Source organism: Clytia hemisphaerica, unplaced genomic scaffold (genome assembly GCF_902728285.1).
Source record: "Clytia hemisphaerica strain Z4C2 unplaced genomic scaffold, Clytia hemisphaerica genome assembly, whole genome shotgun sequence".
Taxonomy (NCBI): Eukaryota; Metazoa; Cnidaria; class Hydrozoa; order Leptothecata; family Clytiidae; genus Clytia; species Clytia hemisphaerica.
The window spans coordinates 1,681,493-1,698,572 of NW_027104020.1; the positions used below are offsets into that span (position 1 = coordinate 1,681,493).

The 17,080-nt window shown below is 34.4% G+C and overlaps 2 protein-coding genes across 2 annotated transcripts in view; one reads left to right on the top strand and one right to left on the bottom strand.

The window, feature by feature from the left end:
- Positions 1 to 1,341, top strand: part of LOC136811471 (exocyst complex component 6B-like) — a 30,475-nt gene extending 29,134 nt beyond the window's left edge. The window contains exon 30 of the mRNA XM_067068086.1: positions 253 to 1,341. Within this exon, the coding sequence (XP_066924187.1) occupies positions 253 to 364 (112 nt within the window). The 3' untranslated portion in view covers positions 365 to 1,341. The remainder of the gene's footprint in view (positions 1 to 252) is intronic.
- Positions 1 to 17,080, bottom strand: part of LOC136811513 (L-seryl-tRNA(Sec) kinase-like) — a 402,790-nt gene that overhangs the window by 219,839 nt on the left and 165,871 nt on the right. The window lies entirely within an intron of this gene.

Consider the following 17,080-nt stretch of genomic DNA (forward strand, 5'->3'; position numbering starts at 1 on the left):
TTGACTTTTTCGTGCCGATTCCGAAATTCCAACTCGTTTTTTGTTTAATTCCGCTTTTCGGAATAAAAATACATTGAAAATTGCCCGATCCTCTGTCTCCGACAGTGTAACTACACGCGACTTGATCTACACTGTCCCTGCATTTGTGGCTTATTAGAATGAAAACTACTTAGCAGTTGGCTCAAATAAAGATCCCCCTATCGAGGGATTTAGCATGGTATTATTGAATGCATTTTGTCTATTTTTTTGCAGGATGATTGACACGACAAGCAAGCTGAACAAACTCAACATCAACTTCAAAAAATCTGATCGTGAAAAGAAGAAATTCATGGAAAATTTGATGAAGAAGTTGAAGGATTTATGAAAAAGGCGAGCTACAAAAACAACAAATGTTCATTCTTTTCAAGGGTGACCAAGAGTCAATGGTTGGCCCCCTGGGTTTAGTTCTATACTTGATTCAACAAAGACGTCAATGACTTTCACGTAAGCATTGCATTGCATCTAAAAGATGTTGGTCGGTTATGATGGATGTTTTGACTATCCTTTTTTCACAAACAAAACGAGAATAATGCATCGTGGTGGTACAATCTATTTCTAGAGTGAAACCGTCATCGTAGCAATTTGGTTGGTTTATTGGACATTTTATTTTGTATTATGACAGAAAACGTTGAGAGGAAATTGGAGATTCATTTGATTGTAATACAAACCCCCTGGCTGCTATTTTAGAATGCCTGTGAGGAGATTTCCTTCACTCGCCGTCAGATGAATGGAAAAATATGCAATCATTTAAAACAAGAATTTTATTGGGATGGGAGGGCAAGGTCAAGTAGTTTCCTTTTTCGTCATCCATTAAATTCATTTCGAAAGAAATCAGACATGTGCTTTATACGAGTTCCTGACCACCAGTTTCTGATGGGTTCATGTAACCTAAATACCTTTATAGTACTTTGTCCTAAAGACAGTGTTTTTTTTTGTAACATAGCTACAAGTAGTCAACAGCATTCAAGTCTGGAAATGAGAACAGTTCTCATTAACGTGTACTTTTGTCGATGCATTAGGCTTAGAAATAGGGTTGACTTTAAACCTTTCCCAGGACACTACACAAGTGTGGTAGTTGGTATCGCAATAAGCTCTTTTATAATTCGTATGTTTTTTGGCAATATGTTAACGATGTCAATAATTTTGACCGGATAGATGATGATTACAATTAACTTTATTTTTGATACAAACAAAAAATGTAGCATGATTTAACACAAATCTTTGTAAATAGAATTTAAATGTAATTTAAAAAACATACATTCAATTATAATGTGTTTCCTTCCCTATTATTGAATCATACCGAAAACAACCTGTTATTTTTATTTGTAAGTATTACTTTAGGCGCTCAAACTTTCGCGATTTTCGTGAAAGTAAATGTCTTTGAAGATTCTTAAATGGCAATTCGCGAAAGTTTATGCTCGCGAAAAATTTTCAAAAAAATTGGAAATCTATAAAACCTCGAAATCAAATTTTCGGCAAAATTGTCATTTTATCCAACGATTCCTGAAAGTTTATGCTCGCGAAAAAGATTTTTTTCTCAAATTTGCGAAACTGAATGTCGCAAATTTCGCGATTTTTCGACATCGCGAAAGTTTCTGCTCGCGAAAGTTTGTACGCCTAGAGTACATTAAATTCTTCTGTAAGAGTTAGATACTATTTAGGTTTATACCTCGATCTCCTTCCCCTTATTTTTCAAGGGTATCAAAAAATCGTTCGAAATTATTTTCAGCATTGTGCTTCACTGTAATTTTATTGAATGATTCTTAAATAACATTTTAATATCACTTTCCAACAGGGAATAAAAGCATACAACTTTAATAGTTCCATAATTAAATACGTTGTTTTATATGCTGATTATTCACTGTTACTTTTTATGATCTATTTTGTTCTTCTTTTGTAGATATTGGATTGAAATGAATCGAAACAATCTTTTGTAAAAACCGAAGTAATAACATGGTAATAACTCTTGTTACGTTTTTGTATCCAATGATAATTACATTTCAATCTAATTAATGGTAGATGAAGCGTGTGGATTACCAGCTTTTGATATTTTTTCAATTGTTTTTTAATTATTTTCTTTTTATATTCAAATTTGTACAAAGAAGTCTGATTAACAATAAGCTCGTTAAAATAAGTATTAACTTTTACAATATTTAATAACAATAATAATAATAAGTGATCAATACAATATACTAATACAATATATAATATCTCTCTTGCAATGAAAAGTAAGAAAACAGCATCGTTTTTCCAAAATTTTATATGCAGTATGTACCAATGAAGTATAAGCCCGAAGGGCTAGAAGTCAATCTCCTTGGTAGGATTTGAAGCCAAAAAATCCTACCAAAGTTGCTCGGCCTTGTGCGGCTCGCCTGGTTTTTACACAAATGACAGATTGAAACTAAAATTTACCGCTAAATTTCTAAAAAAAATCAATCGTAAACAAAGGAATTGCTAGATTCAATCTGTCGTCAAAAATACGGCGCATTTTTTAAGGCTTCACTTTTTCTTGCCTGAGAAAGGTTAGAGATTGAACTCTAGCCCTTCGGGCGTTAAACTCAATGGTATGTACCTTGTGAATAGACTTAATCTACTGGGTACGAGCTAAACCTTTCAAGGGTCGAGTATTCACAAGCTTTTACAAGGTATGCTTTAAGCAGAGGGATTATTTTCTCATAAATATATTGACTTCAAAAAATCGCGATAAAAATATAAATTTCCGGCATAAATTTTGTCCAAATATTGCACATATTTTATCCAAAAAAAAATCTACAGTCTTTGAAAAAAAAATTTGAATATATATTTTTAACCGATTATCAACGCAATAAAATAAAATTCCTGGATAAAAACCTAGGTAAAATTCAAAAAAAATATCTTTTGAATACCTACTTTTTAAAAAACCCCAAAAAATTGTAATATATAATAATATACGAATTTTGACAATAAATTTACAGTTTTACAGGGATTGGAAGCATCACCTGGTTAGTGACAGATCACAAAAAGTGATTAATAAGATTGCTTTGAACAAAAGGATTTAAAGCCTCTTTTATAACAAAAAGCTGAAAGGATTTTCTTTTTTTCTCAATCAGAAGTTAAGCTCTTCTATTTTGCTTTGCTGTATAATGTTAGCCACAAATGGGGAAAAGTTACTAAATAAAATTCATTTTTGTTTGACAAAAACTTCAATGGTCAATTCCCCTATAAAAGCTCAGGGGATTTGTTGTTAAAATCCTCATTTAAATTTCATAAATTTTACATACTTTTATTTGGTCATTCAGCCATGAAAACATCAAAATAGGTATAAGCTTAAAATTAATATGGAAGAATTAGGATTTAAAAATTCATAAAATAAAATTGCGATATTGAACTATAAAACAGATCAAAAGCAATCAAACAATAGTAAAAAGCAATCTATTTTCCATAAAAATAATTTCTAAATCCTACTGACCCCATCTTAAAATCCCTACTTATAAATATTTCAATTTACAAACTACCGGGCTGGAGAAAAATGAGGGTCTTGTACATGATCGATCTTACTGTAATCACAAAAAGGTACGAGTCCATAGATGAGCTTTGTTTGGACAATTATAGATTGTGAGAAGGACAAATAAAATAGGGCTGCTAAAAGAGCGAGTTCAAAGTCCAAGCTTAGTCCCAAATCCCATTCAAAAAATCTGCGCCTCGCATCGAAAGAAACATTGAGGAGTTGTCTTTCTCTTTTATTCAATGAAAAGATACGGTACAAGGAAGCTCATTTTAAAGTGACAATCGTTCTTTTGTCAATTTGATTAAGTAAATATCCGATACACAGAAAGCCTCAACGTATTACTTTTTTAATTACCCTTTCACATCTTATGATTAGGAACATTTTCTAAGAACATCATATTAAGAACAACATATTAAGAACAAGAGAGTTTGTTCTAAATTTTTGACTATAATCTTATTTAGAATAATGAATTTTAGGAATTAATAAATTTCCCTATTTCAAAATTATTGATCGAATTGAAGTAGGCCAGCTACAAAAGTTATAAATGAGGATGTTCTTAAAAAGTATTCTTAAACTTTTTTTCAAAAGAATAAAAAGTTGAAAGAAAATTCCGTTGGGCGATTTGATGAATTTTTCGATGAGATGAGATGGCGCAACCCTACTGTTCGCTCGGAAAGAGTGTTATCAAAAAAAGTTCCTAATATTGTTACGTTCAAAGTTTTGATAACTATCTAATCAAAAATTGTCGTGAAAAAAAAGAACGCTTTCTTTTCACACAAAGACACATAACTGTCTAAATATGTTAAAATAGTTGATTGAGCTTTGGAACCCCTGCCGTGTTTTGAAAACATATCTCTTAAACATAGAGTATAAGCTACTGATAAGAAATCTATGTTCATTCATAAAAAATCGAGATAAAATTTCATGAAAAAACAACATATTGCGCTCCATGTTAAAAAGCACTTTAAATTTTTCTATTTCGGATGTCACGGCTTTGCGAGTAAGACGTCTCAAAGACCTACAAAAGACGTTGCTATGTGTATCGGTCTATGGTTCTCAATTTATCGAGAAAAAAAACGAACAAAACTTGTAAAAAATTCAAGTATGTAAACTTCGATGGTTATATAGATATAATATATTGTACATGAATAAAAAAAGATGATATTTACCTTGCTTTTTTCCAAATTAGCGTATCTATATTTATTACAACTTTTTACCCGCAATGGGTACGAAAAGTTCTCTTTCCAAATTTCGCCTGGTTCCAGATCGAAGTCCCGAACGTCGTATTGAGCGATGCATTTTTTCAGCATCTATACACGGTCTTTTCAAAACTGTGGAAAATCCGTTTGAATGCATGACGTAATCGGCGGACGTGCGTCTCTTGCGCGTGCTTGATGATGCGGTTGCGTTATGAGCACATGGTTTTGAAGGTGTTCGGGAATGGTTATTAATGGAGCTCAATTCCATTTCACTGTCACTAACTTCCTCTTCCCTGCAACCGCCATTTTCAAAATCGTTCGAAAAGAAATTAAAATGTGGCAAACTGCTCGATTTGAATCTGTTTGCATCAAAACGAGGCTGGATTTGAGTCTTCCCAGCATCCCTTTCGAAAATCGCCCCAATTTCTTCATCTTCACTATCATTGAAATCGTTGTTTAATTTTGGTCCGAGATCGGATTGGGGACTACCGGAGGGGCATTCGCATGACCGGTTTACTGAAAAGGGCGGAATAACCCCTCGTTCCGATGTTACTTCACAATGCTCCGTTGTTTTCTTGGGCGAGTTCAAAATTTCTTTCATTTTCTCGCATTCGTTTGCAAATTCATTATTTGAGGCCACAGTTGGTGTTTTCACCGAAGTAAAATCGAATGTTGTTTCAGCCAGCGAAAGTCTTGTGAATTCTAACAGTGGCGCTGTAGTGTCGTAGTACGAACTTTGTTGCCGATTTGAGGATAGGTAGTTCGTGTATAAATCGTCGTAAGATAATGTCGGACTGTATCTGAGCTGGTTTTCTTCAAAATTTGGCGAATGAAAATTTGTCGCTAGATAATCGACACATGTCAAACCAGATGCGATAGCCATTTTTTGTTGTTGATGATATCACAAAATTTCAATTTCAAATGATAACGACTTTCCAAGAACAAATTCAACTTCTAAACCAATGAAAAAAGAATCCACCGAAAAATTTTTTCATCAATTTTTCAAAAGTTTTTCTTTCTTTGTGTTTACTTTTTCTTTCTTTTTCTCTGAAAACAATGAAAAGAAGATTTGAATTAGAAATTGAAGAATGAATGAAAAAAGATGAATCGAAAATTGTAAGAACAAAAATGAAATAGTACCTACAGATGAAAATTTCATTAACAAGATTTATTCTAAAGAACATTAGTGCAGTTTTCATAAGGAAAATCTGTTACCGATTTACGGCCGTTTATCGCACGAAGCAATTGTCAACAAACAAAAATTTTTTTTCCATATCATCTCAATAACATACACAAACAACTAACTCCATTTTTTTCAAACTCAATAAAAAACTCATAAACAATGAAAGAGTACAGAGAGAGAAAACCCAACCAACACACTTCAAAAATAAGTTCTATATATGCAAAACACTCGTAGGAAACGAATCTGTTACATAGGTCTTGAGTGATATGGCAAAAAGAAGTCTGCACACAGCGACCTACTCTACAACAAAACAGTACAATAAAAATCATGTCAAAAATTTTTTTTCATTAATGAAAAAACAACACGGACAATCTTTCACACACAAAAAAAACTTTTAAATCCCCCATAATTTATGTCGTTGTGTTATGAAAAAAAGATCACATCCTTACCAAAAGGCAAATGTTTTTCAAAAAAGTTCAGAGATAGCATCTGGCTGGCCAACGTCAGCCCTCATCAAAACTACAATCAATCTGCCGACACAATTGGTAACAGATAAATAATACACAATGCCAAATGCTCATCCAATAGTGAATGACAATAAAAAGCCAACTGTCATCCTACACAAGCACAAGTAGAGACAAGTTACAGCATAATTATTTTTAATAACTTATTTAAGAAAGCACTCTCCCCTCGCTCTATCATTTCTACGTACACGACATAGTTGTAGAGAAAAGACAGTATCTCGTTATGAAATTCAACAAATACGGGGGTTCCTCTCTCTCACACAAACACTTCATCTCATTTTCTTTTCAAAATGTAATATAAGCACATTCTAGAATTGACTCCAATATAATCCCTTATCCGTAAAAAGAGCTGTAAAAACACCCTTAACCTTGCCAAAATGAGAGACTTGACATTGAAGAAACAATTTCACATGACCGGACCGTCAGGGAATGCCAGTATGCCCAAACAGTGTCGACAACAAAACTACTATTTTCAGAAAGAGGTCGAGAACAAACTTTGATGATTTGCAACATAGTGAGGTAGGATCAAAACGATAATCGATATAATCGTCAATTTCTTTCTAAACTGTTTCAGAGTTTCACACAAAACCCTAACACGTCCATTCCCGTCTTTCGAAGATAAGTTGTTGTATGTTCCTTATTTTCACCCTCCTTTTCATTGAATATTTGATCAGAAGAGAAATGGATCAAAGGCTTTTCTTCCTCCTTCATTCAATCAATGAGAAAATTCTCTTTTCTTTCAACAAGACTATTTCTTCATCAATCAAAAAACTCGACAACAAAACCGGGGGTTTCCACCGTTACTCTATAGTAACAACACAATTTGAACCCCCTTATTTAAAAATCCATTTATTTTTGTTGAAAAAGCTGGAACAAAAAATAATGCTATTTTTCGCTTCATGGATCAGTGATTTCATTGAAATAAATGAAATCGAAAAACTAAGAATGAACTTTGTATCATTGAAAGAAAGGAAGAGAAAAGAGAACAATAAAACAAAACAAAATTCTCAACGCATGCGTAAAGAGCATGGCATCATTGCAAACGCCGTAAAAAGTACCTTTATCAGCTCGCAAAAATTTCATGTATTTCGAAATTCACGAATTTGTTTACAAAGAAATCATGCTTCAAAACTATTGAACAGATGGGAGTGGCAAAGAAAAATTAATTGTCTTTCTTTGTATTCTACCTACCGGCATAAATTATTATTTCGCCGTTGCATAATTACAAATCATATACACTCGAATTAACTACGCTCCAAACGCTCTTCTCGCAGTCGTAGAGTTCAAGCTGCGGTGCAAAAAGCCTATTATGAATTTCGTACCATCCCGTACCAATATTCTAGATAGTTTTTGATTCTCCACGACATTCCTTAGCTTACCCCAGGGATAGACTAAATGGGTGCCGGAAAGGCGCGGTTCAAACCCTCAAAAGCTCCTCAAAGGGGTACAATAACCTTAAGAAAGAAAGCAGTTTAGTCTCTATAAAGGTTACAATATTGCAAAATCGAAAATGTACTCCCTCAGAGGAAATAAACTTGACCATAATTTGATCATTTTTGCTGAAATCACGGATAAATAGTGTCTAGAGAAACGCTATAAAATGGGAAAAATACATAAATACCCATCATCTCGAAAACCAAGTACAATATCCCTTAAATTGTCATGCTTCAAAATTTAATAATGATGAATCGAAACTGAGACGCTCTTACGTCCTCTTCGAAGGTTGCTTTTCAATGAGGGAAACAAAATTTGAGCAATCGTCGTTTTAATCCACAAATCTAAGTAATTGGGGAAATATGAAATAGTCCTATCGTACTACATAATAGGAAATACCCTGTGACTTAGCTGGAAATTGGTGCTTTGCTGATGCATAAAACCATATCCATCGGGGGGCATCGGTAAACAAGGAAACAATCTGATGACAAATAAATCATAAGTGATTGTAAACTTTCTGAAGATCTTGAAAAAACCTTTACACGACGCACTTCTGAAAGATTCCAAAACAAAACTTCAACCCTTATTTAGCACAAACCAAAAATTCATGACAAATACAAAAAATAATAAAAAAACATTTCTCAAATACATTCACAAACATCAACAATAATTTTCTCTCAAACTAAAAGAAAGTGCACAAACGGAACCAAAGAAAAAGAGAGAATGAAAATTTACACAAAAAGATGAAAAAAAACGTATCATTAACAGAAAGTGAGCACAAAAGCCACAATATTCTGAAACTCACAGCTTCAAAACGAAAACCTATTTCATGATTGGCAACCACTGGTTAACCAGAAACACATATATCATACAACAATAGAACATTTTGCAAACATTTTGAACTGCCATGAAATCTTGGCACAACAGCGTCTTTGCGACTGCGACAAAAAACAAATCTATTGAGTTTTTTTAATTTGCAAATTTTCATGAGTAAAGAAAAAAGTGTCGAACTTCAGTGTTATTTGCCTTCCATCCAGCAACGGAATGTGGATTAATTTACGGGAAGTTACCCCACAGACTTTGAGCGAACCACCCCCTCCCCCCACTTCTGACAGAGATAGACCCGTACTTCGCAACTTATCAACTGTACATAAAAATTCAAAAGGAAGCTTCCTTCGTTCCCTCTTCTACGCCAACAGATTTCTTCCACTAGGTACAAAATAAATATTTTGGCGCTTTTAACGGCTGTGTTGTCAGTGGCTTAAGAGAAAAATCCGTCAGTATTACACCGTTGGTAATCTTCCAACTCCCCACGCCAACGAATCCTATACCTCCTACCTCTGTTCTAAATTTCCCATTGTAAACCACAAGCTGAAAAGTATTTTAAGGCACTCCATGAAAAATCTTGAAATTTTTTGGAAGATAAGAAAGAAGGAAAGAGATAAAAAGTTTATATTTGCCTCTAGGATAGGTTTACGATAAAAAAATATAGTGAAAAAAATTATAGCCTTTCACTAAATTTCTGCTTATCAACCTCTAAAATCTTTAAAATCATATGTGCGAAGAAATGGTTTTCCAAAAAGCAACAGAAAAAAGAAAAAGAAAACTTGAAAATATACGCCGATGTACCCTCTCAAAAAGGAATAGAGAATAATCACAGAAAAACGCAGAGCTCTCTTGAGAAGACCGACTCCCTTTATTCCCCACAATACCAAAACAACTCTTTCTTTTTCCATAAAAAAAATACTGATCTTTGTTTTCTGATGAAATATCAATCCCACGCGAATTACATACTAATTTGGTCTGGGGACTGGAAAAAATAAATCGAAAAAACATTCAATCGATTCAAAAATCGCCATGGGGAATTAAGCAAAAAGGTAACAAAATATGGAAACAAGTTGCTAAAAATAAACAGTTCATTTAAATAGAGTATCTAAAAATAAATTTCAGAATGAGTATTGAATAGGGATTACATATCACACAACTTCACAATCCACAAATACCGCAAAACGTGAAATTTCTGCAGGTCATTCGATTCGGACGGTTTTTTTCGGAAGGCGTGTCGGCTTCATTTAACCTCCCACATTCCCATTAAGACATACAGCCATCTATGAATATACATACAATTAAAACCTCTAGACCTTAAACGTTTCAACTAAAACTACCATAAACAGGATGCCTGTTACCTAGATAAGGATGTATACAACACAGCAGGGCATTCAGGGTGGCGAACACCGAAGTCACCAACACCTATTTCAAACCCACAGCATAATTTGCTAAAATCCTTATTTTGACACCGAATTATCGTCCCTATTTTCTTCAAACACCGAAACACCGACAGAAAAAAAGGTAATACCGTCAGACTCGTATGCTCCCTCCTCCCGACATAGAGAGTATAAAGTATAGTATTATTATACAGCATTTCAAGAGCTAACTAAGGAGCACACCAACACCTTTGTACTTCTTTACACACGAAATCTCCCTCCAATTTTTCTCGATAGCTCGGAAATGCGCACATGCTTCAAGGTGTCCTCTTACTAGGTGAACGTGGACATTTTCCTAGATTTTTCTAGAAATAATACAGTATTGGTTACACGACGTATCAACAGGCAGTTTAAAAAAAATTTGTTTTGTAGTATCTTTTACTAATCAAAGTACAGCAAAAAATGATTGCCTTGCAGAAATCCATATTTTTTAATGGTGCAATTTTTCATCAGCTACAAGGGCCCCTACTGTACACATAAATTTCATGATATGCAAGCAAAGACACCCTTTCTTCACTGAACCTCCCCTACACGCTTTTTTATAAGAATGATGTTTTTTTTCATTTCAACATGTATGTTATTAATTTTTTTTTTTTGGGGGGGGGGATAATCCTGAAATATCCTCAGGCATTGGGCTGTTCCATTAAAAAACCATACAGGGGGGTGGACGAACCTTTTCAAGTGAAAAAAAGTCATTGAAAATGTCTGGATACGCCCTGGAAAATGGCAAAATTTGCAAAATTTTTCTCTTTTCATACCTGAAATAAGGGTGGACGAACTAAAATCAGTCTTTTACCCCCTGGAAATTTCAAAATAACTTTTTACCCCCTTGGAAAAATGAAAAAAATGAAACAACACCCCCTGGAAATCTTTCTCGGATAACCCTCTGGAAATGTTCGTCCACCCCTCTGTATGGATATAAAATGGAATGGCCCATTCTTAGGCTAGGATACATACAATGCATACATCAAGCAAGCTTTGACATCTTGTAAAACGTTTTAGCATTGGTGGGGAATTATTGGCAATTTACAGGTAGCATGTTCTAAAAATGGCATTCTAAGGTTTGCCAAATTCCATATTGGTGGTATGTACTTTTATTATATTCCGGAATGGACCCGGAAGACATGTCAAACTGCATGTCGTGATGACAATGGATACATAGTAAAATGAAATATGTACCTCTTTCCAAAAAAAAGTTAAAAATTCGATCAAAAAAATGAAACTGTGTTCGTGAAAAAATTCTCCTCCTCGAACCCCCGGCGAACATTTTTTCCGCTTTCAAAACATAATTCCTAATCGAAAAAATTAGTGCCTTTTTCTCACCAAAAGACGCATATACTCTCGAATGGCAAAAAATGAGAACATTTAAAATATGTATTTCATATTCTGAAAAGCTAGACGAATCACAATGTACAAGGTTTTTCTTCTTTTTTGTTCCTTTCATGAATAAGTGACATACAGTGAGCTTTGCATGAATTCCCCTGTCTGAGTGACAACAGCTAAAAATCCTACGCTCATAGTTCATAGAGAGCTCAAATACAAAAATAGCAGAATGGTTGAGTCAAAGATAGGCGGAGAAAAATAATTTTTTCTCTCTTTAAACTCTACAACTTTATCCAAAGTTTGTGATATCTGAGCTAATTCGAATTCTCCGTACACAGAAAAATATAACAAATAAAAACTTAATATTAAAACCATAAAAAGCAATTAGTAGTTTATGTCATGACGCAAATATTTCTGAGCGGAATAAAAACACATGTACATACACCGAGATATATTTTATCAGTGGCGATAAAGGGGACCATCTAGAGTAGCAAATGCTTCCAGTTAAGTATAGCCGGAGACCCAAATGGTACACATACTGTAGATATCAGTTAAACTTTCTCATCCTTGGATAGACTATTTATTAGGCGACTTTCCTCAGGAAAGAGAAAGTTTAGTCCGATCTACAGTAAAGCACGTAACGTTGATACCACGTCTAGATATCCTTAATTTTGACATGGTACCGTAGCAAAGCTATACTTTCTCGTTACCGATAAAATACTTAGCTCATTTCCAGGATCTTTCCGCTGCTTTTATTGGGGATACCAGGAAAATGTATCTGACATTTTATCTGGATATCTGACAGTGTTCGCTACGAGTATTTCAGGATGATATTCCGTGATATTCTTATAAAAAAGCGCGTAGGAATGTTTTTCTGTGAATGAAAAAGTTTCGCCGTTTCACGGTAGACCCGTTGACGGCAAATCTCTTCAGAATATCAATCAATTTTAGAGGACCAGGTGGTAAAATAGAAACCGAAGAGAATCGAGGGTATAATCTCGAAGAAAGGTGTCACAGAGATCGATAATCCTGAGATACGGACTAAAGTCGTAAATATGTAACATAAATCGACCAAACTTTGAGAGCGCCGACTATTTAATTCCTTTGAAATCTTTTTACAGGGCCTCCTTGTTCTGTCTGACCTACCTCTGTCTGGAATTCCAATACAACACACATCTGGTTGTTTGGTCAAAATGTTAGAAAACAAATGAATTCAAAACTCAAAACAACAACTGTTCAAAAGCTTTATCACTTCATCATGAACCACTACAATAAAAAATGTCAAGCTAGAAACAATTTCATTCACGAAACTATCACATACTGTCATTGACGCAGTGTTTTTATAAGAAAATTATTATGTCCATAACATCGATCATATTTGTATTAATTCTACAATTTTTAAATATTTTCAAAACTTTGGAAATGCCACAAAGAATCATTCGCAGATTTCACGAGATACTTGCATTGGCATGAGTGTTTTACATTTTAGAACTTTTGAAATTGAAAGCGTTACCCACAAAAAGATGAACTTCTTATAAATAAAATCTGAAAACTATCGTAATATGGTAATAACTGTAAATAAAGACGCGTTTACAACTTTCTCATTATTCTGTTGTTTACGTACAAAGGAGAAACAGACCAGTTGTGACATGCAGATGATTAAAATCCTTAACCTCTTTCAACTCAACACATTTGTTTTCGATAAGGGGAGATAAAAAACATAGTGTGAGAGATTTAACACCACATTTACAAACTTAAAAAATTTGATCAGCGATAAAATGAAAATATGTTCCACCATGTCATAAGAACACCCCACAAATCTTGAACCACTTTTCTCAGTCTTTTAGCTAGGTCCATCTCTAGATGAAAAATTGTTTCAAACTAAATATTTTTGAAAAGGGGTATTATGTTCCTTCCTCAATGCAATTTTGAAACATAATTTAGATACCCATTAGATTAGGGCCTATTGGGAATATTCCATCAGTTTCATCTAATGACTGCAATGATACACGGCTGGTCGGATCAAATGAAACTAAACCAAACTCGAAAATTTGGCCAAACAATCGTCCCTTTTAGAGATTTACTTTTAAACTTCATCCCAATTGGAATCCTACACTGAGCTCTATCAAATAAATGACTTTTTCATGTACCCGGATGAATTCATAACTGAAAAAAAAAGTAAAATCCTATCAAAATCCTACCCAATTTTTGTTGACGTTAGCTAAAAATACTGGCTAAAAATACTGGCTAAAAACCTGTGGTCGTTTTAATTTTCAAAAATCAATGGTCACACATTGTTTGCTTTTTTCGTCTAAATAAGGAGACTGGAATCTAGTTTTGAGATCCAACATTTGAATTGAAGACATACCTAGACCCATTTTAACGGGGTTAAGGTGCAACCCGGGGGGGGGGGGGGTACTTAGGCAAATGGAGGGTACGGTATATGCCGCCCTTAAGGGTGCTTTTTTGGATTTCCAAAGTCCCGCTAGTGGTCGGAAAACTCACAAAATCAAATTTCAGTACGACTAAGGGTCGGAGAAATAGGAAAGTTTTAATTTTTTTACCCCCGGAAAGGTTGAAATTTGGTCAAAATTGGTCAAATTTGTCGCAATAAGGGTCGTAAAATTCGCAAAAATTTCCTTTTTTTTCTCCTTTTCACTCCCGCTAAGGGTCGGAGGGTCGAAAGTCGGGCGGCACCCCCCTTGTCAGCTCAGAAACCTTGGTCCCCCCGGGGGTGAAGTAGAATAAGTTTAGCAAATAATTTGATCATTAAACCCTCCATTGTTTGGGAGTTAAAAATCCATTTCCTTTGTAAAGTTAAGAATGGATAAATATAGTATCAGCCTACTCAAAAATATATTTTTACGTGTAGTTGTAAAATGTTAACCGTTTCCTTGTTTCCTCAGAAGCTTTGAACTTCTGACCATTACAATCAATAATCAATTAAACCGTTATTTTTCAATGATATTTCCCTTACTAAACTATTTTAACAATCAGCATTACTACGTGTGTGTAATTTGCTGACAAAGTATTATTGCACGATCAGCAGATTCCAAAATAACAATCTCGATGAATTTGGTTTTGCATTATTCCACAGATATCTTCCTAAAAGAATTTGCAAATGAGCCAAATAATGCTTCAAGGACCACCAGATTTGACAGCAATTCTCAAAAGAAAACACCAAGGAAATAACCTGGAATTTCAGCACCACTGGGAAAATGACTTTGACTTTATCCCCATTTGAAATTCGATGTTTAAAAATTGTACTCCGAAACCATCTCCACTGGATTTTTTAACCTTGGAACAATAGAATTTCCATCCCCATTGGGAATTCAATAGGGGCTGTGAGACAGGGGGTGTAAGATTGGATGCAGGTTTGGATTCTTTGCTCTGAGGAGTCAAATGAATGGCCAAAACGATTCTATATCTGATTGGAGTTTACGTACCATGATGTTTATTTTGTCTGTAACAGATTAAACTTAAAAAATGCCACCTTGTTATGGTGGTAAGAAAAATTCCATCTTTCATCACAGGGATTTTTACTTCGTTAATACCATTGAATAGCATCTCACAGCGGATAAAATAACATGGATACAAGACGTTAAGTTATGAAAAAGAACTTAGCAATCTCATTTTTCGTATCAGGTTGAACCAGGGATATGTTATAGCGGAGCTGGATAACGCACATTTAAAAAAGGCTTGTTCTATCTCTGTCCCTGACATTAAAATTTGATATCAAATTTAACTTTTTTAATTACAAACTCGTGAAATTTGGATTTCCTCTTAGCCAATGATTCTGTTGCTGCATTTATCGTTCACGATTAAAAACTTTTAATTATCAAGAGGGTCTGTAAAACATTGGTGAATGACAATTTAAAAAAATGAAAAACATTGTTTTCATTAGTAAAGTTATAAGAAGTTTCTTCTCTAAGATTATAAATAGTACTTTTTATTTGAAATACCGCGCTACACCACGGGGTGCCTCACTTTCTAACTGATATTTTCAGATAGCAAGTCGGTATGTCTGATTATGGAAAAAATTTCAAGTCAATTGAAACAATATTTTTCAAAATATTTACATCCGAAATTTTTTAAGAGAAATCTTGAAAGCTTCTCAAATTCATAACACACGCTGATAAAAATAGATTTCATTTACAAGGAAGCTTTTGGGGTATCTTCTACAAATATTATTTTGATGAAAAGCGGGAACATCATAGCGAAATATGTGCAAACGTACTGCATGAATACTTTGTCTGCTTCATTTTTCTTATAAAAACAGAATACTCAAGGGGACAGAGATGGATTTCTATTATCAACAGTTTACAATAGAAAAGACAAAGAAGCAATCCGCTAAGGAATTCTCGTCCTTCATCCAGCTCCGCTATAACATATCCCGGGTTGAAGTTGAAAGTAAAACATATTAAAAATGCTATAAATGACAAATATGTTATCAAAAGAAGCTTCTATATTTTGTCAAAGGCATAGGCTAAGTAAAACGTCCAACACAGATTATAGCAGAGCACCAGTCAACAATATCTAACGAACTCATAGTACAACATAAACGTTTTAATTCAGCAAATCGCTCGATACCATAAACAATAGCTTCCGCCTACCCCTCAATGCTTTCTCAAAGTACCTTGCGGCAAAGCTCATTATAGAAAAGTAGAAAGATAATCAGCGTATACGCATCGCATGTGATGGCATGACATTCCTATGCTGATCGATTTTACATAATGTGTAGTTACGTCATCAGGAGAGAGCCTGATAGCAATCTCATATTATCTTTCAGAATGTCCTAAAACGAAAAGGCTCGACTTTATTTGTTGTGGAGAATTATTTGTAAGGTTTCAAATGTATCTTTCCTTTGGATTTACACAAACTACCCTTTCCTTATTGTTTCAGAAAGATCAATCAAAAACACTTTCATCTCAGCTCAGAGCTCAGAGAAAAAAACTAACTGAACACTCGTTTGAAACTATAGAAGCCCCCGAAAAAAAAATATCGGTAAATAAAGATATCATCAGGTATATCTTGTGTTCAGGCCGTACAATCAACAGTGAGGTTAGGTATCGATAGATAAACGACGAATTTTATCTAACCTTCGTTGGCACTACGGAATCAAAGTGGAAAGAAAAATGGAACCCACGGTACCCCACGTAGTATATTCACTTTGCTTCTATAACGAAAAATCAAGCAGAAATTCGTTCTAAGCTGATTCTTTTGCGAGGTAAATCTGCCTTGCTTTCGGGTTAGACCACAGAAAGGTTCCGTAGCTTTCGGGTTAGTCCACAGAAAGGTTCCGTAGCGTGAGCAAATGTAGAAGAAAGTCGTCCACCGTCGTGATTTACAGCGAGTTTATTATTTTTACTTTTGAGGACAGCAGATTACATTGAAACGATTTGGAATAGCCCGCAGTTTTGACCCGCAAAGTCGAGGAAAGTAAAAGTGCTGACTTACCGTGGTCCTCAATCAATCAGGTCAACCGTCTCTATCGCTAAAAACCACAGATACGCTTATCTATCAATACTTAACCTCGCTAATCAGTTCATTTAAAGACATACATTCCGAAACAAAATCGAAGCTTTTCGTTTCGCAAATCAGTTACTGGATTTTTGTGAGTAACCATT